At 41.2% G+C, this 23380-nt stretch overlaps 1 protein-coding gene across 5 annotated transcripts in view; it reads left to right on the top strand.

The window, feature by feature from the left end:
* The first annotated feature begins 5404 nt into the window (after nucleotides 1-5404).
* Nucleotides 5405-23380, top strand: part of PLGRKT (plasminogen receptor with a C-terminal lysine) — a 61567-nt gene continuing 43591 nt past the window's right edge. The window contains exons 1-3 of one of the 5 annotated variants that reach the window (XM_082842850.1): nucleotides 5405-5642; nucleotides 18081-18208; nucleotides 20066-20152. In XM_082842850.1, coding sequence (XP_082698976.1) covers nucleotides 20072-20152 — 81 coding nt within the window. In that variant the 5' untranslated portion in view covers nucleotides 5405-5642; nucleotides 18081-18208; nucleotides 20066-20071. Of the gene's footprint in view, nucleotides 5643-16890; nucleotides 16988-17034; nucleotides 17125-17263; nucleotides 17356-18080; nucleotides 18209-19498; nucleotides 19864-20065; nucleotides 20153-23380 lie in introns of those variants that run through there. The other 4 variants (XM_082842848.1, XM_082842849.1, XM_082842851.1 and 1 more) reach the window with 4 other exon arrangements.

Raw genomic sequence — 23380 nt, 5'->3', positions numbered from 1 at the left:
TCCCAAATTATAAATTCCATTCCCTCAATAAACTGATTCCACTAGTAGCAGGGGGAGTGAGAAGGAGAAACAGTTGGATTCAACCACTTCACATTAAGATGTGACTCACTCACAGCCCTCTTTCAGGGGTATCTGCCTAGATTCTACACTTCATTGTGTCATCCTGCTTGAAATTCTACCAATTCTTTGATTCAGCAAACATTGATTGAGTAGTTTTTCTGTGCCAGGCACTAATTTAGGCATTAGGGATACAGCAGTGAACAGGAAAGAAAAGTCACTCTCCTCTAGGAGCATATATTCCAGTAGAGGAGTAAATAGAGATTTGTTCTATAGTTCAGCAAATCTGTTTATTTATTAATGTATTTTCTCTCTCATGTAATACATACATTTACATTTTGAGAAGAAAGCCAGCTTTCTGCCTTAGGGTCTCTTCGACCTTTGTATACATACAAAAACTCACAATTGATCAATTAATCAATGTTACACATATGTAAGGCAGAAGATTTATGTCATGCATATATAAATAGCTCCTAAAAATCAATAAGAAAAGTACACACAACCCAACAGGAAAATGAGCCAAAGGTTCTAATATACAGTTCAGAGAATAAGAAATACAAATGACATCTAAACATAGGAAACGATGCTCAATTTTACCAATAAAGAAAAAAATAATAGTATAAGATATGAGACACCATTTTTCACTTATTAGCTTGATCAAAATTATAAAGTTTCCTAATATTTAGCATTTCTGAGGATATGAACAAATGGGTTTCCTTACCCACTAATGGTAGGAATGTGAAGTTGTATAACCTTTTTTGGAAGGGCAATTTGGTAATCTCCATTAAAATCTTAAATGTATATGTCATATTAGCTTTCACTTCCTCTCTGAGAAATATATCTTACAAAAACAAAAACACATGCATGTAACAATAGACGCCAAAGGATTAGCATTGCTAATACCAGCCCCAAACTGGGAAAACCCTAGATAGCCTAAATGGTTAAATAAATTTTGGTATGTCCATATAATGTAATACCATTAAGGAAAGAATACATGTAGATGTATTGACTTTGTAAAGATGTAGAAAGTAAGTTGCAGAACAGTATATGTAGCAGAAATCCACTTTTGTTTAAAAAAGAAATAATCTGTGTGTGTGTATTTAGACATGGAAATTTACAGAAAAATCCATACCAAGATGCTGACAGTAATTATATCTAGGAACGAAATTAAAGGAAGAATAGTCAGGTATTTATCTCTTTATAGTTTTCGAAAGGAAGAAAGGATGGGAGAAAAAGAAGAAAAGGGAGATGAGATTGTGAATGACTTCTTTGGTGTTTTCCTGTGTCCAGATTTTCAAACCAATGAATATGTTTTATTTTTATTAGAAAAAAATAAAAACAAAATTTAATGAACCATTTCATCTTGCCAAGCGGCAGAGAGTTTGGCAGATGGAGTAGTATAATGGAAAGAACTCCAGAACCCCAAACATCAGAGTTGAGGTAGAATAATGGCATGTGTTTATTTTTCTGTTTTTTCTTCATTATTAAAATAATATTACCACATTATGGCAAATAAGAAAACAAGGGGAAAGTCACCCACTATTCCATCACTTAACCCAGGGAGCATCTGGTAATGCCTGGAAACATCTTTAGTTGTCAAAATAGGGTGGAGAGAGGGTTGCTACTATCTAGTGAGTAGAGGCCAGGGATGCTGCTAAACCTCCTACAATGCACAGGACAGCCCCCACAGCAAAGAACTATCTGTCCCAAAATGTCAACAGTGCCAAGGCTGAGAAACCTTGCAACCACTGTGAGCATTTCGGTATATATTTTTGTTCCAGTCTTTTCCCCATGAAGCTTTTAAGAACAATTATACACATAACACCCATTTTTTCATTGAATATTTTGACAAATAATTTCCATTTTACTGCATGATATTTATAAGTACCTTGTTTAGTGGTCCCGTAATGTTTAGTTTCCCTGTTGTTAGGTAAGGATTGTTTCCAGTTTTAAAAATATAAGTATTTGTGTATTCAGCAAATATTTGTTAAGTGTCTACTGTGTACCAGGTCCCAGGCTAGGCCCTGAGGACAGATTTTCCTCAAGCGGAACTGTTGATCAAGGACAAAGAACATTTTCCTGGTTCTTGATACATGTGGATAATTGGTGCCAGTTACATTGGGTCTTCACTTAGCACTTGGTTTTGTTTAAAATATATATTTTTTCTAATTTAATTACAAAGTACAACTTGAAGTTTGTTGATTGTTTTAGTTCTTTTATGAATTATATGATCATTTTTTGGCCTGTTTATCTTACTGGTTTCTTATCAACCTGTATGAATCCTTCATGTTCATATAGATATACACATACAAAAACGGTAAAATAAAAAATATCATCATCATCCTCTTGCTAGTGTTAGGTACATAATTCTTATTTCACTCCTTTCTGTCTGCCCTGTACATTGGAAACAGGGATGGCAGCCAGGACTGTGAGAACACAAAGGTTGCTGAAATGAGGCTGCAGCAGCTATCTGCCTATCCTTTACTTGGGCCAGAGTTGATTATACCACAATTATAAAATACTAATGTGATATAATAAACACAAATACATTTATTGGGCAGAAGAAAACTTAAGATGCCCCTAACTCCAAGTAAAGAACTGAATAAGACAGAGGGGCATTAAATCCACTCATGGATTTCAACTAACTTTTCCAATGTTTATGGCATACCCTGGTGGAGTTCCTACCCCTTAACGAATTTAGTTGAAAATTTTAGAGGTAATAAAAGTTTACTGGAAGGTGATGGATTAGATCTGATATTTACCTAATTCCTCACTACAGCTCCTCTTCCAAGGCTCCATTCCCTTGGAGTGCAGTTGTTGTTAGTGGAGGGAAGATAGGTAGATAGATAGATAGATAGATAGGGACCATGTAAACAGACATGGTCTTTGACCTCTAAACTCCACATTAGGGCAGTTGGTCTGAGAACACTGACATCTTCTTCAGGGAAGAAACTCTGACAGTATATCTGAATTCCCAGACAAGAACTGAGATATTTAAAGAGCAAGGAAAACGTGAACTAGGGAAGAAGCGATGGTTCATTCAGGATGGGGAAGCAGGTTTGTCCCTAGGGGAACCCAGTGTAACACTATGGAGCTGATACTACTTCTCTAGCTTGCTAAGGTAGGATGGGTAGGACGAAAAGACAGGGAAAAGAACTCAAGCTTTCTTTCTCAAAAGTATAAGCAAGGAGTGTCTTGATATCTGTTAGTTCAGGGTTTCCTTTGATTGTTACCTGATGTATATGTACTATGATTTGATTTTTAAAAATTCCTAGAGTTTGAAAATGTGTCTCCAAGTAAGCTGAAAACCTACCCAATTAACAGATCGAGTTGATCTATTTAAACCTCTATGAAATACAAAACTCTATTAAACTCGACTAAACCCTGTGTCCTTTCTCCTTCCCCTCAGTCACACTGAGATATTCTTGTACATTTCCCAGGTGTCGCTTCAATTCCCAATAGTATTTCTGTGGCTTCCTTTAAGACCACACTCTAACTATTGTCCTGTAACCTCTGCCTACTGTACTTAACTGAAAAAAAGGCTATTTTTTTCTTTAGAGTATCACAGTTCTTAAAAACTGCTGGGCAACTGTCAATGTGAACTGACACAACCTTTCTGGAAGGAAATTTTCAATTTGTATCAAAAGGCTGTTAAAACATTCAGACTTTGATTAAGTAGTTATACTTGTAATAGTTAATCCGAAAGAAATAATCAACAATGTCCCAGATATTTATATGCAATGATGTTCAGTGAATGGCTAAAATAGTGAACCACTGTAAATAATCTTTATGTCCAGCATGGGGGATTAATTTTGTTTGGTTATCCAGCACCATGGAATGTAGCCATTAAAAAAAATCACATTTTTAGACAGCAATTTAATCCATAGAAAATCAGCCACATTAGGTGCACAAAACAAGGTGGAACAATGATACGTGAAGACTCCCTGTGTTTTAAGACAAACCCAAACTGAACTTTGACATAGGCTAATAAGCTCAATGTGGCTAAGAAATGTTTAACATTTTTTTCCTTAGGCTCCTCTCTTCCACCTTCAGGACTCCTTTAGTCCTCAAAGCAGATAGAGCCAAGAACTCGGGCTCGGGTATCCTGGCTCTTACAGCAGGAAGGGACCTTAAGAGATGCTGCAGGTGTGACGACTTACACAGATCAGACTGCTAGTGAGCAGCTAAAGGTGGACTGGGACCCGGGTGTCCCGACCTCTAACCCAGGAATTTCCCTCTAGACCCGGTTACCCACCTCAGGACCACATTCGTGAACGCGCAGGAACATATATGTACTTACAGGATAAGCAAAACTGAATCCCCCTAGCTAAAGGCTAAACTTGTTACTTGTTCCAATTAACCTTAATCGGCTCTACTGCACCCAAACCATCACGCTTTCCCTTTCCCTTCTCCTCTCTCCATCCCAAAGAAAGGGTCTGTTGACGTTCCGTTTTAAAGTGCCCAGCGAGATGGCCAAAGATGCTGGCCAGTGAGCGAGAACGCTCCCTACCTGCGGGCGGGAGACTCTCGGCTGGCGGGGAGGCTTCGGCGCTGCGCCCGGGACTGCGAGGACCACCCGCGGCGGCCCGCAGCTAAAGAGCTAGCGTGGATGAGTTCTCCGCCCACCCCTGCCAGACAGTCCCGCCCCCGGGTCAGCACCCCACGCCCCCGACTGGATTTTCTTACGCTGCCGCTAAACTTGTAATCTGGAAAACAAGCGGATTTTTCATTTTTGGAATAAAAGGTTAGATAAGTGAAACCAAAAGTGAAACTTAAGTCCGGCTTCCCGTAAATCAGCTTTTCAAAAGGAAAGCTTCAAAGATTAAAACAAATCAATATCTGATGTTTTAAACAATGTTTAAAAACAAACCAACGTCCGAAATCATCGCAAAGATTTCAGACGTTGGTTTTACCTTCAGAATTCACACTCTAAATTCTGCCATGCGGTTTCCCCTCTTTCTGATAAAAGCTTTTACAAGATAACGGATCATCCTGATAACTTGCTATAAATCTACAACATAAAGAAAGTAAAACGACAGGCCCATATGGCTTTGGTTTTTATTCTAGAAAGTAGGTGTGTGTGATAGGAAACATATTTTTAAAACGTGGACTTTGTCACTTCCTCAAAGTTCCTCGACCTAGTGAAACTATCATTGCTTTGTCATTAAAATAACTTCCCATCAGGACTTAAACCTTTTAAGAATGCTCTGGATCCCTGCTATCCTGCCGTCCTTGAGATTCACGTTGGGGTAGCACAGGTGAGGGTTAAGAAAATCCTCTGGTAACTCCGGATCAATGGTTGAGCCCAAGCTGAAACCACGTCACTCATACTGAGGCGGCGGCAGAATTGTGTCAAGCATTCCCCACTACTGAACTTCTAGATGCGGCTCTCTTGCTCTTTCGTTCTCTCGCTCTCTAGCGCAGTCTCGCTCTCCCTCTCTTCTTTCTTTTTAATTTTAAATTGATATATTGGACTCTTCATTGTTTGCTTTTCCTGTTTATTCATCTCAACTGCAATTCAAATTACTGCATAAGGAATGAATATTGAGCTGTCTGTTGTCTTGGATACGGCATTTGCTTCCCAAGTAAGAATTTTCACATTCTTAGAATATCACATATTTTTATTTATTTTTATTTTTTATTTTTGATGTTGGGGGTAGGAGTTTATTAATTTATTTATTTTTGCTGTGTTGGGTCTTCGTTTCTGTGCGAGGGCTTTCTCTAGTTGTGGCAAGCGGGGGCCACTCTTCATAGAGGTGCGCGGGCCTCTCACTATCGCGGCCTCTCGTTGCGGAGCATAGGCTACAGACGCGCAGGCTCAGAGTTGTGGCTCACGGGCCTAGTTGCTCCGCGGCATGCGGGATCCTCCCAGACCAGGGCTCGAACCCGTGTTCCCTGCATTAGCAGGCAGACTCCCAACCACTGCGCCACCAGGGAAGCCCACATATTTTTATTTTTTAACTTGGAAAAATACAGAAGATACTGCCTTTACAATCTGGTGGGGAGTGTGAAATTCTCTTTAGCCTCAATAAAATTGTAATAGACTTGGAGATTAGCTCAAATCTCTTTTTGAGGCCACATGGTGAAATAGAGCCGCGTTTTCTCAACTTTATTCCCTGTGATATTTTCTATTTAACCAGTTTCATGTTTCTAAAAATGACACTCAAGACCCAGGACATAGATTTCAAGACCTGCTAGTGGGGTCATGACCATCACGTGGGGAAAAGCTGGCTCTAGAGCCACCTACCACTAACTAGCTGAGTTTTCCTGAGCAAGTAATTTACTGAGTAGGCAGGAATAAGTGATATCCTCTTAGATGGTCTCTATGATGCATGAATAATTTTTAAAACTGGGGGCGGTGGGGGGGGATGTTTAATTGCTTGTTTATTTGTTTTACCAAAGCAATGTTCAAGGTCTAGATAATGATCAGCAGGCAAGGCAGGAGGTGAACGGAATTTGCCTTTCTCTGAAGTTGTTGATGGGAATGGAAGGTATTTACTCAGCTTTCTCCTCAGTGATTTACATATTACTAATCTGAGGATTTGTGATTTTGTTCATCTCACCCACCTGTTTCCATTCATTTTCCTATACTGTTTATCAAGTTTCTTAATGAAGCCATTCATTTTCCTATACTGTTTATCAAGTTTCTTAATGTTTTTATATCGTCTGGAGACAGAAAAACAGGATGTGTTTAGAAAAAAAGAGATTTTATCACTTCAAAAAAGTATATGAAAATCTAACAGCCAGGGGGGCATCAGTCCCAAAAACTTGTTCGTGTTTTGTGATTTGGGTGAAGTGGATGGAGGAGTGCTGAGATATGGGACGAGCAGTGGGAAGCCAGAGCTATAGAACTAGACACCTGATCATCTCCAGTATCGCCATGTCCCATTCACACCCCTCTTAATCTGTTCATTTTTAGAGGTTAAAAACTCATCATTGCTGATGTGCTATTTCTCAGAGTGTTTCTGAGGGTCACTTGCATCACAGTTGACTTGGGATAGGTGTTTAAATACAGATTCCCCGTCTCTGCCACAGACCTGTTAAATCCAATTCTCCTGGGGGTGGTCCTGGGAGTCTACATTTCGAAACCATCCCCACATGAGTCATGTGCACACTGAAGTTTTTTAAAGTGATGATATAATGTTTAAGGGAAAAAACTGAACGAAGAGTTCTTTGCAAGTACAGTTATAACTCTCCTTCCTCCAACTAATTTGGTTTAATTGGTATCAACACCATTCTTCACTCTACCTCTGCCTGTTCTACTTTCACTTTTGCCCCTAAAACAAGAGAGATGACCTTTGTTTGTCCTGACCTTAGAGAGAGAGATTCCAGGCTCTTACAAGTGGGTCTGAAGTGATACTAGCAATTTCCTGGTGAAGGAGCAATTTCCAGTATACTTTCTTGATCATCAAGAACAGGACATAATAAAGATACTTAAACAAACAAAAAGATATTAACAAACTGCTTTGTTTTCATTGAATATATAGAAATGCATTTTATTATTATATATAAAGACAACATCCAGATTTTCCCCCATGTTCTAGTTTTGATTGTGTAGGGTTGTAAACCACTGCCGTATGTTATGCCCATTTCTCTCTCTCTCTCCCCATCCACCAACTCTCACCTTCTGTTGCCTCCACCTTTGCCATCCACTCCCATAGACTGGTGCCAAACAGATTTCATGGAGCAGAACACTTTGCTCTGGTTATACAATACAACTGTTTAAAATACAGGAGCAATTAACATGTGTGGATGGCCAAGTGGTAGCAGCTTTCATCACTTGACACCCATGCTCAGATGCTTCTCTTAACAAGGGCTGTATTTGTCTCTTATTTCCTGTCCTGAGCTGGAGGAGAGCTGGTCAGGTGAAGAGCTCTTGGCTACAAAGGGCAGCTCCCACACTGTGGGTTCTTTAAAACAAAGATGAGGCCTCCAGCAATGTCCCTTGTCCTCAAGGAATTCATAAACCCAGACATAGATAATTATGACCCAGGTAAATGCTGTGGGAAGTTGGGAACACTCTATGGTAAATAATTTAATTCCAAGGAATCTCAATAAATGAACTGAAGACTGCTAAAAATAGAATTTACAATTGGGAGATACCCTTTCAGAGAATACGGGGAAATATTTTATAGATTTAATATCTTAGAACTAAGTAACCTAAGTGAATGTTGTACAAATGAAACAGTTCCCTTGTGAGTCATTTTACTTGGTTCGAGAACATGATTTAGTTCAAACGTGTCTGTAGAATTGCCTCCAGGAGTATTATTTTATACTCATTCTTGGTTTTAAACTAAGAACAATATGACTTCTAAGAGTCTAAAAGTCTTCAGAATCTCTACTTGAAAGGGAAAAACTGATTTTTGTTTTCTGGTATAAGTAGTTATTCAAAGGCCAATTATAGTCACATCCAGGTTACTGGATCTAGAACCTAATTAATCTGCCATTCATGATAATAGATTCATCATAAAAGAATGAGATATAGTTTTTTCTTTTCCCCACCCTATCCTGAAAGGACAGCAAGGCCTTTCTGTTTCTGGAGAGAGAGAGAGAGAGAGAGAGAGAGATTCCAAACATAAACTAATAAATTTCAGATACTGGAGAGTCCTATTAGAAACAAAAAAAGAAAGAAAAAGAGGTGGGACAATATGATAGAATACATAGATGTGAGGCTCCTTTAGTGTGGTGGCGAGGGAAGTCTTCTCTAAGAGGCGATATTTGAGAAACAAATTATGAAGACAAACATGAAATGATTTGCAGGAAGAACATTCCTGGTAGAGGGGTCAACAGATGCAAAAACCAAGGCTTTTGCAACAGATGCAAAAACTTGGCAAGTTTTAGGGATTGAACAAATGTCATTGTGGCTGGAGTACAGAGTGAAAGAAGGGGTGGTGATCAGATCAGATCATGGTTTTGAGGACCAAGGGAAGAGGGCTGGATTCTAATTGCAATGGAAAGCTGCTGGATAATTTAAAGCAGTAGGGTTACCTGATTGGTGCTCCAAAAACATCACTCTAGCTGTGGTCTGAAGCATGGAGTATAGAGGGGCTAGCATGGAAGCTGGGAGTCCTTTAGGAGCTATTGCTGTAGAGTACATTCAAAATATAATTTGGAAGCAGAACTAACAGAACTTGTTGAAGGATATTAGTACTAATAGAGAAAAGGGAATCAAGGATGATAGATATGATGTAATACACTATTTCAGGGTAGGATACTACAGCCAGAATTACAGGCTTTCACAATATTTTAGACTTAGAGCTCACAATATGAGCTCTTTAAGGATATCTAAAAATGAAACACAAACTCTCCCATTAAATTATCACTGGAAACTGGTTGTAACCCATCAAGAGACTCATAACTTATTAAGAAGAAATTATTGATACAATCCTTTGTAGAAATGGAAAGTTGGTGGCAGTATGCTGGAAGTGGTCCAAGGCCTTGGTCCTGCTTATGGGATTTAATCAGGGTACAACATGACTGGTCTAGGTCATTTGCTATCATAAGCTGAAGAAATTCACTGGGAACACTGTGCCAGAGATGAAAGGAAAAGGCTCTGAGTTATGGTTAGAGCATTCCTTTGACAAGTATGCAGAGGGAAAGCCTCAGAGGCTGAGAAATGCCATCAGCTAAGGCAATAGCATTAAGGTGTGTGTTTGTGTGTACTCTAGGCATGAATTGGTTTACTTCTTACAGAATATGGCAAAGTGGAGAGTAAGGGGAAAGCATAGGTTTCATCCGCACTTGTGCATGAACAAGCCAAGTAGAAACATGAATTATAGACTAGAGTAATAGACATTTTACAACCCCAAGCAAAGGCCCCCGACCCAGAATCTCTTGCTAATTTTGTGTTAATCAGAGCTGACATAGCAAAAGAGAAGACCATAGCAGCATTTTAAGAGTAAGATAGGATAGTGACACACTGACCTCAAACACTGAGGTAGACTTGGAAAGTCAGAAGCAACATAGGCATACTTCTACCTCTTGAAGTCCAACTCTCTCAAGGCAAGGCCCCAGGGGGTGAAGATAAGCAGTTTCCCCAAACCCAGTGAGGCCTGGCCTAGGTGTGAATTGGACAAGGTGGTTCTAGTTTGCAGCTGATATATTGTAGGGTTGATATCAAGCAAAATCATGGGGTATCCATTATTCTGTACGTCACAGACTCCAACAGTTATGAAGATAACCCTCATTTGCTTGGTTTTGATAAAGGGGATAATTAATGCCTGCTGTAACCACAAAAAAATTAACCCAGTGAACTCATCATTTTTCGTGTGTTCTTGGAGATCCTAAGAGGAAGATGGGGAGTTGGCATGGGGAAGAATGAAGTCTAACATTGACATGCTTGTTCCCACGTTTGCTTAGAAGAAGTTTAATGGACACTGTCAGGCCAAGCTTTGCAGCACTTCCAGGGATTCTTGCCACAGAAGGAAGAGAAAAAGAATGAAGAATGAACTCTGGGTATGGTTTTTTGATGTCCCTGGATGGCCCAAACAGATGTTGTGTCCCTCTTGTGAAGAGCTGCAAAAGAGAGAATATATAATAAGGTAGATACTTTTATTCATCAGAGTTCAGGGACTGTTTTCAACTTAAATTGAAATGCTACCTGGGATTCCAGGTAGGAGACCAGGCTGAATTTCTCAGAGGTGCAGGAGGCTGAGAGTCACTGGCTAGGAACAGGGTTATGTGAATGGCATGGGCTGTAAGTGAAGGAACTTATCAGGGGTTTAGTCTAGTGATATGGAAACCTCATGGTTGAGAAGAAGGAAAAATATAAGCAGCTACTGTAAGTGGAAAAAATATTTGGAAAGAGAGAAATATCTAGGGAAGATTTTAGGCGTTTCCTGTTAAATATGCTGTGCAGATCATTTGCAGGGACTGCTTAAGAAAGCTTATGTATTATTCTTAAGTGCTTCAGCTGTCAGTTGATGTTTTCTTAGATTGCTGTTACATGCTTGTACTGAACCATGTGAAGCTTCAGTTTTATTTAGGTTATACTCTGAAATACAATCGCCCACTGCTCAAAAAAGCTTTCCTTGACTTGGCTGCCTCCTTAAATTACTATCATTTCTGATTACTCCATTTCAATGGCAAACCTCAACAAACTATATCATCACTTTTTCAACTATCAAGTTAACAAAACAAAATGCAATAATTATAATAAAGATTATAAATATAGCATTTTTATAAAATATATAGCATTTTTTGTCAGACACCATGTCTTGATGATTTACCTACATTAGCTAGTTTACATTTTACAACAATTCTATGAAGAAGATACTATTATCGCCCCTATTTTATTTTTTAATTAATTTATTTATTTATTTACGGCTGCGTTGGGTCTTCATTGCTGCATGTGGGTTTTCTCTAGTTGCGGCGAGCGGGGGCTACTCTTTGTTGTGGTGTGTGGGCTTCTCATTGCGGTGGCTTCTCTTGTTGAGGAGCACGGGCTCTAGGCACATGGGCTTCAGTAATTCTGGCGTGTGAGCCCAGTAGTTGTGGCTCGCGGGCTCTAGAGTGCAGGCTCAGTAGTTGTGGTGCTTGGGCTCCGTTGCCCCAAGGCATGTGGGATCTTCCCAGACCACGGATCAAACCCGTGTCCCCGCATTGGCAGGAGGATTCTTAACCACTGCGCCACCAGGGAAGTCCCTATCACCCCTATTTTAGACATGGGGATACCAAGGCACAAAACTGAAGTAACGTGTCTGAGCTTATATAACTAGGAAGTGGTACAGCTGAGATTCAAACCCAGGTACTGTGGCTTTAGTGTCTATGCCCTTAACCACCATATAAGTGTATCCTTGTTCACTGCTGGTGGCATCATGTATTTGTTCAACCTCAAAAAATTAAACATAGAGTTACCATTTAACCCAGCTAATTCTACTCCTATGTATATAACCAAGATAATTGAAAACATAGGTACAAAAAGTTGTACATGAATGTACATAGCAGCACTATTCATAATAGCAAAAAAGTAGGAACAATCCAAATGTTCATCAGTTTTGAATGGATAAACAAAATGTGGTATATCTATACAATGAAATATTACTCAGTCATTAAAAGGAATGAAGTACTGACACATGTTACAACTTGGATGAACCCTGAAAACCTTATGCTACGTGAAAGAAGCCATATACAAAAGGCCATATGTTGTATGATTCTATTTATATAAAATGTCTAGAATACGCAAATCTATCGAGACAGAAAGCAGACTAACAGTTGCCAGGGGCTGGTGGGGGAAGGGGGACAATGGGGAGTGGCTGCTAAAGGGTATGGGGTTTCTTTTTGGGGTGATGAAAATGTTATGGAATTAGGTAGGGGTGATAGTTGAACAACATTTTGAATATACTGAAAGCCACTAAACTGTACTCTTTTAAATGGAAAATTTTATGATATGTGAATTATATCTCAATATAAAATTTTCTAGGTAGGGAGAAAACAAGATTTGAGTCCACTGCTGCCATTATATTACAGTGCCATATGGTGTCACTTGAGGAATGGACAAAGTCCAGAGAAGGCTGTCCAAAGCTCAGTGATGCTCTGCTGGTTCAGATTGCGCCCAGGCTACAGTATGCCCCATGAATGAAGTCTAAAGTTAAAATTCAGACTGTGTTCCAGAGTATGCGCAACACAATTCCAGAATAGCTTAATACTGAAGACTTCTATCATTATCCCCACACATGCTCTTCTTCATAGACTGAAGTTCTTGGCTAAACCTGTTTCCCATTTTAATGAAGAAATTCACACTCCTTTCAAAAGCATCCCTTTAAAAGGGAATACCTCTAAGCACATCTTGAACTTTCAAAAACTTTTAAAAAATTTATTACTCTATAAACTTTTATTTATTATTCTAAATATTCTTTTTTAAATTCTGGGGCTTCCCTGGTGGTCCAGTGGCTAAGAATCCATGCTCGCAATGCAGGGGGCCCAAGTTCCATCCCTGATCAGGGAACTAGATCCCACATGCCACAACGAAGATCATGCATGCCGTCACTAAGACCTGATGCAGCCAAATAAATAAACAAATAAATATTTTTAAAAAATAAAAAATAAATTCTCATTGGAGTATAGTTGATCTACAGTTTTGTGCCAGCTTCAGGTACACAGCAAAGTGAGTCAGCTACACACATACACATATCCACTCTTCCTTAGATTCCCCTCCCATATAGGCCACCAAAGAGCACTGAATAGAGTTCCTTGTGCCACCCAGTAGGTCCTCATCAGTTATCCATTCCATAGTAATGTGTACACGTCAATCCCAATCCCCCAATTAAAAACTTTGTTTTCTTAAAAAACTACTTTATGGATATACAGGGAAATATTGAGTAATTTTACTGTCCTGAGGTAGGGGACTTTAAATGAGTTGAGAACTTTATGGATTTTACATCAATTCTTTCTATAATATGTATACTATTTAATCCAGTATTTCCAATCAAAATATTAAAAAGCTATACATATATGAGGCGATCATCATGATGTTATTTTTTTTAGGGTCTGGGAAGCCATCTAATTCTTTTTTAAAAATTTTTTATTTTATATTGGAGCATAGTTGATTAACAATGAAGCTACTGACAGTAGCAAAAAAAAATCAGAAATATCCAATGATGGAAATTGTATACATACTTGCTGAAAATCTTACATATGTTAAATGGTATATATGAATTCCGTTTAACAACATGAAAATCCTTATGCTATAATGCAAAATGATTTTTAAAAGTACCTATTTGTATGTGTGTATAAAGCATATATACATACATTCACAAATTCATACAATTAGAAATAATGCACACACCAGTTAGTTATATGTCATTTGATATTGAAATAATTTTCCTTTAATCTTCTCACCCCACAGTCTATAAAATGTGTTCAATATCTATACCAAGACTTCTCTCAATTCCCAGAGTAGATATTCTCATAGTCACTTTTTTCACTTATATTTTAAAATACATACAAGAGTATTTATAATGTATGTGTATAAAGTGTATCCATTGGGTTTCCATCAGGAATCAGAATTCTACTCAGTTGGTCTGACTAAAGAGATCTTAGATGCTAATTAAAGGAGTGGGGGTAGGGTTAAGAGAACCATCTAGCTCCCAACCACCAAGTTGGGGTGAAGAACCATCAGGTTGAGAGTATAACAGCAGCGGGAAACCCATAGCATCTCTAGGCTGAAGAGCAAGGGAGGAGAGCATTTCCAGAGCTCTGTGAGCTGGAGCCACAGAGGAGGGGCCACGGGTCAAGAGCTGAAGTTGTGGAGAGACACAACCACTGCCAGATCCTCAAACAGAGAAAGAATGGATAAAATATACCCTACCTCTCTTTTCTCCTGCCTCCTGTCTCCTGTGGATGCCTCCAAAGTCCCAATCCAAATGGAAGCCAGCTGAGAAGAGCCCAGGTGCTGTTTTCCAAAGAGGTTAGCTGCTGGGGTATAGAATAGGGCAAGGAAGGGGGGAGAATGGATATGAGGGGAGGCAAATAGAAGACCGGGATAGTCTACCTGTTTTGCCACCCAGTATTTATTCTTTCCCTTTGCTCAGATGGAGAGAAACGCATCCCCTAAACATGAGAATCACAGAGTCCTACCAAGTACTATATTGCTTTGAGATGACGGCAATACTCTGACCTAGAAACTAAATTATAATGTTTGTCTCCATCAGTATTCTTCATCCAAGGAAACAGGGAAAGGAAGGGCAGGGAAGAAATAATCAATTAACGTTTTATATACAGAGCTACAGTAGTCCCTGCCTCTATAGCTTGTTGCTAGGCTAAAATTGATAATCATAATTTCCTACTTCATTCACTTTTGTTTCCCTTGCTCTATACAGTATCTTAGTAGATTAGGATTTTTTACCTGGTATGGTGATACAACACTTTAATTCCTGTATGGTCTGAAATTTAAGTGCTCCTGACTTTATCAGGTTACTGTAGTTATCTAATGATCATTATTATTGCACATGGGAGTATTAACATATGCTCAGTGAATCTTTGGGAGTCATGCACATTTCCCCTTGCCCTCATTGTATAGCTGCAACCCAATTTCCTCTTGGTAATTAGGATCAGTTATTCCAATTCCATCATGATGAGGAACCAAACTGATCAGGGGGCAGTTTCAGTTTCCAATTCAATGGAGCTATGGCTGGGTCCTCTAGTGGAAACATTTCTTCCTTTTGAACTAGTACTTCAAAGTATGATAAACCCAAGGTTGTAGAAATGGTGTGCTGGATATTTTCATTTGTCCGGAACCTCTACAGACTGTATGGACCTGGCTCCCCTATCTTCTGGCTTTCTTGTGGATCCAGCCAATGGAAGATTTCAGCAGGATTTCCGAGCATGGAAGGACAGAAGGATGTATCTTTCTTTTCCACCCTATCCCGACTTGAAGCTGAGGTGCTAGCAGTGGCTACAACTATAGGATCTTACCCTCGTGGGCCAAAGGTCAGCATCGACTGCTTTCCTCTCCTGAACAACATAGCTCCTGTTGGTAGCCCTCTTATACAGCCACAGCTATGGCTCTCGCCTGGTTTTAGTAACTGCTCCCTTACCTTTGTCCCTTCAGACCTAGAGTTAGTAACAGGATCCCACTGTTGCTGGTTACTACTGTTTATTTAATGCTAACTGTGTGCCAGACACGGTGCTAAGTGCCTGAATATATTATCTCATTTAGTCTTCACAATCCAGTAAATTAGATGGCTTTAGTCCTATTGTAGAGATGATAAAAGTAAGTTTTGGAGAGGATGAAGAGTGACAGTGATGGAGCTGGAAATCAAATCAAATATAGGTGTGCTTATGCTAGAGTCCAAGCACTCAAATGCTATCATACCAATTGTTATCCCCTCTTAAAGAGTCAAAGTTCCATGTGGCTTTGCTTCTATGGTGCCCCAGTCACTCTGGCAACAGGTCGGTGTGGTGTTCGCTCACATACAGAGCCTGGGGAAGGTTAGATCCCTTCTCCACAGGTGTGATGGTCAGCCAGGGCTAAGGGCAGTGACCTTCCTCATTGACCTTCCTCAAGGCCAGAGCCTGGTGAAGTCCATGGTATTCTTCCAAGCCATTTAATAACAAAGAACAGAATGCCAACAGTTCCTCAAGTATTCTCTCAATGAAGCTGGGTGAGAGGCTTGACTTACTCAAGATAGAAATTACTAGTGGGGTGAGAAGAAATGAATCTCTCAGAACAGAAGGGGAGAAAGATAGCTCTGTCCAAAAAAAAAAAGAAATTTGATTTGGTAACTCTGGTCAAGTCTGCTCTTTTTCGTTTCCTGTCTTAATCTTTTTGCCACTTTAATGGTGGCAGCTCAACAGATGGAGTAGGCTGAGGCTCTAACAAATTAAATAAACTATGTCTGTGCTGAGATTCAAATGGGGAAAAAAGTCCACGCTCAACATAAACCTATTCTATAAGAAGAAAAGCCCTTACATATGTTTATAACTGTGGATTATGCTTAAGTGACAACCGCTCACGAGACACATTCTCTTCTAGAAACAGAGCCTACAAGTGGTGGTTGACATCGTATGTGAACAACTGTGAGACGGCTCATCAAGCTCTATGGAGGTTTTAGCTCTGCGAGGGAGCATGGATTGCTCATGCTCCTCGTGGGTAACTGACAAACCTCACTGAGGACTTTAAGTGAGATTTCCATTATGCTTCTTCTGCCTCCCCTCAAAATTTGAGTCGCTGGATTTTGAATTTGCCTTTTTAACCTGCCCCTTCCAGGCGCCAGGCGGGAAAGAAAACACCAGGCCTCCTCGGTCAGGCAAGCGGGCCCTTTAAGGAAGACGAGACCTGCGCTGATAGGCTGAGGCTCGGAATCCCTGCCATGGCTAGCCAATCCCAAAGCTCTGCGGGGCGAGACCCGGTCCGTGCGGCGGTCTCGGACTCCGGCCTGGAGGCCTCTGCTTTGATCAGTGTCCCCGCACTTCCACTGCCCACTGCCCAGTGAGTGAGCGCCGGCCGTGCGTGCCAGGCCGGCCGCAGGCTGCTGGGGAGGGCGGGTCCGCGGGGCTGCGTCTGCGTCTGCCGGCGCCGAGCTCAGGGCCTTGGGCTTGCCGGGCCGCGCTGGGTGCCCTCTCCTTGTGAGTGCTCTTGGCTTTCCCGCTCCTAGTATCGCCAACCTCGTTTCGGAGGAACCGCTTCTAGTGCTAAAGACTCCAGACCTCTCCCATACCATTGTAATTAAGTTGGGGGAAGTAGGCAGAGCGTTATCAACGGAAATCAGCATACCACTGCAGGAATTCCCAAGTTACTGTGATTGGGTCCAGGATGAGCGGGTGGAGTTATAAATTACAGAAAACCTACCTGAAGCTGTGAGTTCTCGGCTGGAATTTGCAGGGGAAATGGGCTAGTTGGAATGGAACCCAAAGACTTATTGAAAATGATTGTAATTATGCAACCAGTCAGAAATGTAGGTAGTTAATGTGTCATTCGATTAGGAAATGAGTCAGCGCAGAAACTTGGATGACAGAGGTTATGGGTCATGGAATTATCCTTTTCTTTTCTTTTTAAAGTAAAATCAAATCCTGGCTCCTAGATGCAACCTGAGAAGGGCTGCCTGGAACTTGCGGTCCCAACACTTCTTCCTCAGAAATACCCATGCCTGTTGTAATCTGTAGCACAGTTGAGGCAGGGTTGGAGCATTAAAGAGTCCTTTCTAAGGTCTCAGGAGTAACTGAAGGAAAAACGAAGGCAGAAAGGACCCAAATCAGCATTCTTAGCCCTCTGACACACGCTGGTATCAAAGTTTTAAGTAGCAAGGCGTTTGTCACCAATGACAAAGTGTTAGCATTTTTGAAAGACTCACCTTATACAATTTGGTGAATTCAAATTTACTCCTATTGCAAGGTCACTCCTGTTTATTTTCTGATATATATTTTGTGAGTGGGAGAGTGAAAGCTGAGAGTATTGTGGATACCCTAAGGAACCTCCCAGACTTTGGAAAATGGCTTTCTTAGGGTGGGAAAAGAAGGAGAAGAAGGTTGAAAATACCGAATTCCAGGGCACAGTTCACAAGGTGTGGTGCACTCATTTTCAGGTGTGGTCTCCTTTGGGAACCAAGGGAAAGCTCTTCTTCCTGCTTGGCTTCTACCTTTAACCCGTGGGAATATCCCCTGATACATCAAAACTACAATCCAGACCCAAGAGAGCAAGGACAAGAAAAAGGTAAGCCTAAGTCCTAACTTTCCACATGGTTTCTCTTCCCTGGATCACTGACACGAGGATTGTCACTCCGCTTCAGGGGAGAGTCCACCCCCTTATAAATAGGAGCACTCTAAGGGACATAACTCTGACATACAGGGTGTGTGTGTGTGTGTGTGTGCGTGTGCGTGTGTGTAAATGGGATTAGAGGACAGCTGTTTTCTTTATAAATGTTTGCTGCATATGTAAAAATTCAATGATCTACTCCTACACGCAAAAGAAAAATAAGGAATGGCAACTGCCTGAGCTACACTTTCTCTTGTGTCACTCATGCTTTCTGCACATTTGTGGGAAAGAGACACCTTGGTGACTGCCAAAATGGATAATATATTGCTTCTGCCTTCAGGCAAGTTCTGCTCTGCTGTTGGAGACAATGGACTTGGGGCTGTCAAATCTGGAGACAGCAGAGAACTTCTGCTAGATCTGCCCACCCTTACTGGGTGACTCTGCCTCTGGTCACTCACAGGATGGAGGAGGGCAGCGGCTGAGGGGTGGGGTGGGTAGGGAAATCTCATGACCTCCCAGGCCTGTTCAGGACTCTGCCTCTCCTCCTCTGGCTCAGCCTCCTGTGCCTAGCATTGAAGCTGACTCTGGCTCAGAGACCCCTATAAATCCAGGGTGCATCTCTGGCCAAAATACAGGGAAGCCAGTGAAGTCTGGCTTGTAGTATACAGTCACTTGGAGCCCCATTAGCAGGGATAACCCATTGCGTCTGGCATGAAATATCCTCCCTCTCCCATCATCTTCTCACCAGTTAGCTAGATCCCAAGATTTTCTGCTGAGGCTATGGAAAATAGGAACTCTGTCTGAGCTTCCCACAGAATATTGTGAATTCTGGGCAGAAAGCATTAGGAATGGCCACTCTGACCTGATGTTCACAAAGTGCTCAACAGCCTACCAAAGAGAATCAGCAACATCGCTGAAGCGGGTAGAGTAGTCATAACTTCCCTGAGTTCTGCAGTCTTCTGAAGGTAGAATCAACAACTAACTGAGGTCTTCTGTACCTACCCAATTGACTTAAGAACAAAAATTGGAGTTCTGGACCATCTAGAATTGCCAGCCCACTTAAGAACTTCTTAAGTAAGATAAATAAGATAGATGATAACCATGTATTCATTTAAAATTTGTGTTTCCCAGAACATTTAAGTATCCTTAGGTTTTCCCCCTTTTGAGAACTTCAGTAGTAGCTTAAGAAGAAAAAAGTGAGGCTAGAGGAGGATGGCCAAGGGATGTTAGTAGTGGGTGGATGGAAAGAGCAAGTGGGTAGGAGAGGGGTAGGGATTATAGGAAGAGTATTGATATAGTAACCTTGAGATACCTAAAACGTCCTAAAATACAAATGCAAGGAGCACAGAGAAATCGGTGTTCAAGTTGTACAGTGCATCTTCTAAATCACTCCTCCTCAAAAGCAAAGGTTCTGTCATCCAGCTGTACAGAAGGTAAGAGGGTGGATGGTATTCACCCTGCCCCTCCTAAAAATGAGAGCGTTTTTTTTTTGTTTGTTTGTTTTTAAGTGCTCAGTTCTTCAAGATATACAGTGGGAAGAAAAATCAGGAAACATGAAGCTATAGAGCAGGAAAAGATTTTGGAAATCATCCAGTTCAATCAGCTGTTCTTATGTAAGTAAATGATGGCCAGACTGGTTAAGTTTGTCCAAGATCAGACAGCTAGTTAGGAGCAAAGACTAGTGTCCATACTGTGTTCCCAGGTCAGAAAATTTTCTTTTTTTACTTTGTCTTAAGCTCATGGTAGCCTGAAAACAGAGCATATGAGGATGCATGTAGAATATATTGTTTTAAACTTTGCTTTTTTACATTTTAGGTCAAGATGGGGTTTATATTTTCAAAATCCATGAATGAGAACATGAAAAGCCAGCAGGAGTTCATGCTTATGAATGCCCGACTTCAGGTACATTTTTATTTTTTTAATTTAGAAAAAAAATTTTATTTATTTTTGGCAGCATTGGGCCTTCGTTGCTGCACGTGGGCTTTCTCTAGTTGCAGAGAGCGGGGGCTAGTCTTCACTGCAGAGCATGGGCTCTAGGAACATGGGCTTCAGTAGCTGTGGCATGTGGGCTCAGTAGTTGTGGTTCACGGGCTCTAGAGTGCAGGCTCAGTAGCTGTGGCACGTGGGTTTAGTTGCTCCGTGGCATGTGGGATATTCCCAGACCAGGGCTTGTACTTGAGTTCCCTGCATTGGCAGGGGGTTTCTTAACCACCGAGGGAAGTCCTTCAGATACATTTTTAGATAATTAAGCTTTTATGTTGTTACGGTGGTTAAAGTTTCTGTCACATGTGCTCCAGCACTATGTTCTCCTTAACCTCCCAAAAGGTAAAATGCCCTCGGTGCTCTACCCTCAAAGCCAAGATGAAGTAGACTACTAATTATCTGGTGAATGGGCTTGTTTAAATCTCTAATCTAGATATCTAATGTAAAAATTTCCATACTGCAGGAAGAGATAACTGCTTAGAGTGTATGGTAGAATAATGCCCCTCCCCACCCTGCCAAAAAGACATCTGCATCCTAATCCCTGTGAATATGTTACCTTACATGGCAAAAGGGATTTTACAATGTGATTAAGCTGAGGAGTTTGAATTGGGGGAGACCCTGGATTATCCTGGTTTATCTGGATGGGCCCAGTGTAATCATAAGGGTCCTTATAAGGGAAAGAGGGAGGCAAGAGGGTCAGAGTCAGAGAGAGAGAGAGATTTGAAGATGCTATGCTGATTGATGACTTTGAAGATGGAATAAAAGGGCCATAAGCCAAAAGATTCAGGCAACCTCTAGAAACTGGAAAAGGGAAGGATACAGATTCTCCCCTAGAGCCTCCAGAGGGAATGCAGTCCCTCCAGTCCATTCTGGACTTCTGTCCTTCAGAACTGTAAGGTAATCAATTTGTGTTGTTTTAAGCCACTAAGTTTGATAACTTGCTATAGCAGCAATAGGAAATTTTAATACAGTGTGAACATTCGACATTGGATTTATACAATGGCTGGATAAAAAGATCAAAGCAAAGTAGAAGATTGTCTAAATGCCTAATATAGGTTATCAAAAGGTATTTTAAAATGTTGTACATCAATCAAGTATTAAAAGTTTGACTGAAATTATTTTCCTAAGACGTCTAACGAAGATCTCTAGGCCTCTGTGGTTCATTATGGCCCTGGGAATAGACGGTCCTATTGTGAGACATATAGTGAGTGGTTAAAAGTAAGGACCAAAGCCAGGCAGCCTGGGTTTGAATCCTAGTTCCACCTCCTGACTAACTGTGTGGCTTCTGCTTCAGTCTCCTAACCTATAAACTGGAGGTTATAGTATCCCCCTCAGAGGGTTGCTATGAGGAGTAAAGATGACGGTATATAGAGAATGTGTAGAACAACGCGTCAGGTCTTTTGAACAATGTCTCTCACTCTATAAGCATTAGTTGTTGCTGTTATTATTTCTTCTAAAGAGTGATAAGACTGTCTTGTGCAGGATAAAAATCTCTTTGGGGGGAATGGAACTGTTGAAAGAATAGGCAATTGAATTGTTTAACAGAAGAAAGTGACCTAGAGGAGACCAAACATTAGGTTTATGAACCAGCAAAGTATGTCACATACTCAGAGAGTCCTTGTCCAAGACCCCTGGAAACTACAGGGCTTTTACTTTTATGTCAGAAGTCAGGGTCTGTGAAGGGTTTGGAATTTTACCCTACTTGCAAGCTAAGAGATTAGCTTATTACTATCCCATGGATGCTGGCAGAACACAGGAGACACCTACATCAGACGGAGGAGTTTATTACTCACAGCACAGCAAGAGCATAAGCATGAGGTTCGTGTCAATTCCCCATGCCTCTCAAGTCTCACAGAGGTGACAAAGATGGGTTCACATGGGTGCTGTACACTCAGTGGGTTGTGGCACCCTTGAACTTTGGGAATCTGCTGCTTTTCTCGTTAATGAGGAGCTGGTGGAGTTGAGGTGGGGAGAACTTTAACCCCTTCCTGAAGGTTGTTCCCTGCAAACATAACCTCAAGAAATGGCCTGAATAAGCAGCAGTGTGGGCCTTGCATTCTTGGCTTACCCAGAATGTGGGGGTACCTTCAGGGACCGTGGCAGACTGCCCCCTCAGTGCAGTTGACCAGAGCTTTGAGAACAGCCTTGACTTCTGCCCACTGATCCAAGCGACCATTATAGCTGGTGCTGAGGGTCAAACTGGCCGGAACACTATCAGCACCATTAGTTTTCAGCTTAGCTGAACCAAAGGTGAACCAGGCCCAGGCATTTAGGACAGTCTCTGTGAACCCAAGGGCCTTTTGAGCCAGTAGCTTTGCTTCAGGTGGCAGAGTCAGGGATAAAGTTTTCACCAAAGGGTAGCTACTACTCCTTTATGCAAAACTGAGATGACATCAGGGCCAGGCTAGGCACATCCTCAAATACATTATTTTCATTTGACCAGCAAATGGGTGCTTTCCTTGTAGTTGTCATCTCCTAGTTGACCCACCCTTCAAAAATGGGGATGTCAGGCCTGAGTCATAAATTCTCCAGGGGTAAGGTGTTCATTTTTAACAGGAGCTCAGTAATAGGCCAATAACTGCCTCCCCATTTTGAAAGGGGTCTGTTATGGGTTTGTGTCCCATCCCCCCGCTCCAAATTCATATTGTTAAAGTCCAAACCCCCACTACCTCAGAATGTGACCTTATTTGGAGATAGAGTCTCTACAGAGGTAATCAAGTTAAAATGAGGTCATTAGGATGGGCTCTAATCCAATACGACTTGTGTCCTTATAAAATTTGGACACAGAGACGTGCATACAGGGAGAAGGCCGTGTGAATATGAAGACACCATCTACAAACCAGGAAGAGAGTCCTGAAACAGAGCCTTCCTTCACAGCCCTCACAAACAACCAACCCTGCTGACACCCTAACTTTGGACTTCCAGCCTCCAAAACTGAGACAATATATTTCTGTTGCTTAAGCCACCCAGTTTGTGGTACTTTGTTATGGCAGCCCCAGAAAACTAATACAGGATGTATCTGGTGCCTGTGTCCAGCGTGTGGCGCTGCTGTACTGGGCAATGGCCTCTGGAGATGGCTGTGATTTTCTCTTTTTCGCCTGGGATTCTATATTGTTTCTATTGGACCACTTGGAAGGGGTCAGAGAA

The sequence above is a fragment of the Leucopleurus acutus genome (genome assembly GCF_964270905.1).
Source record: "Leucopleurus acutus genome assembly, chromosome: 7".
Lineage (NCBI taxonomy): Eukaryota > Metazoa > Chordata > Mammalia > Artiodactyla > Delphinidae > Leucopleurus > Leucopleurus acutus.
This window is presented reverse-complemented; position numbering and strand designations above follow the sequence as displayed.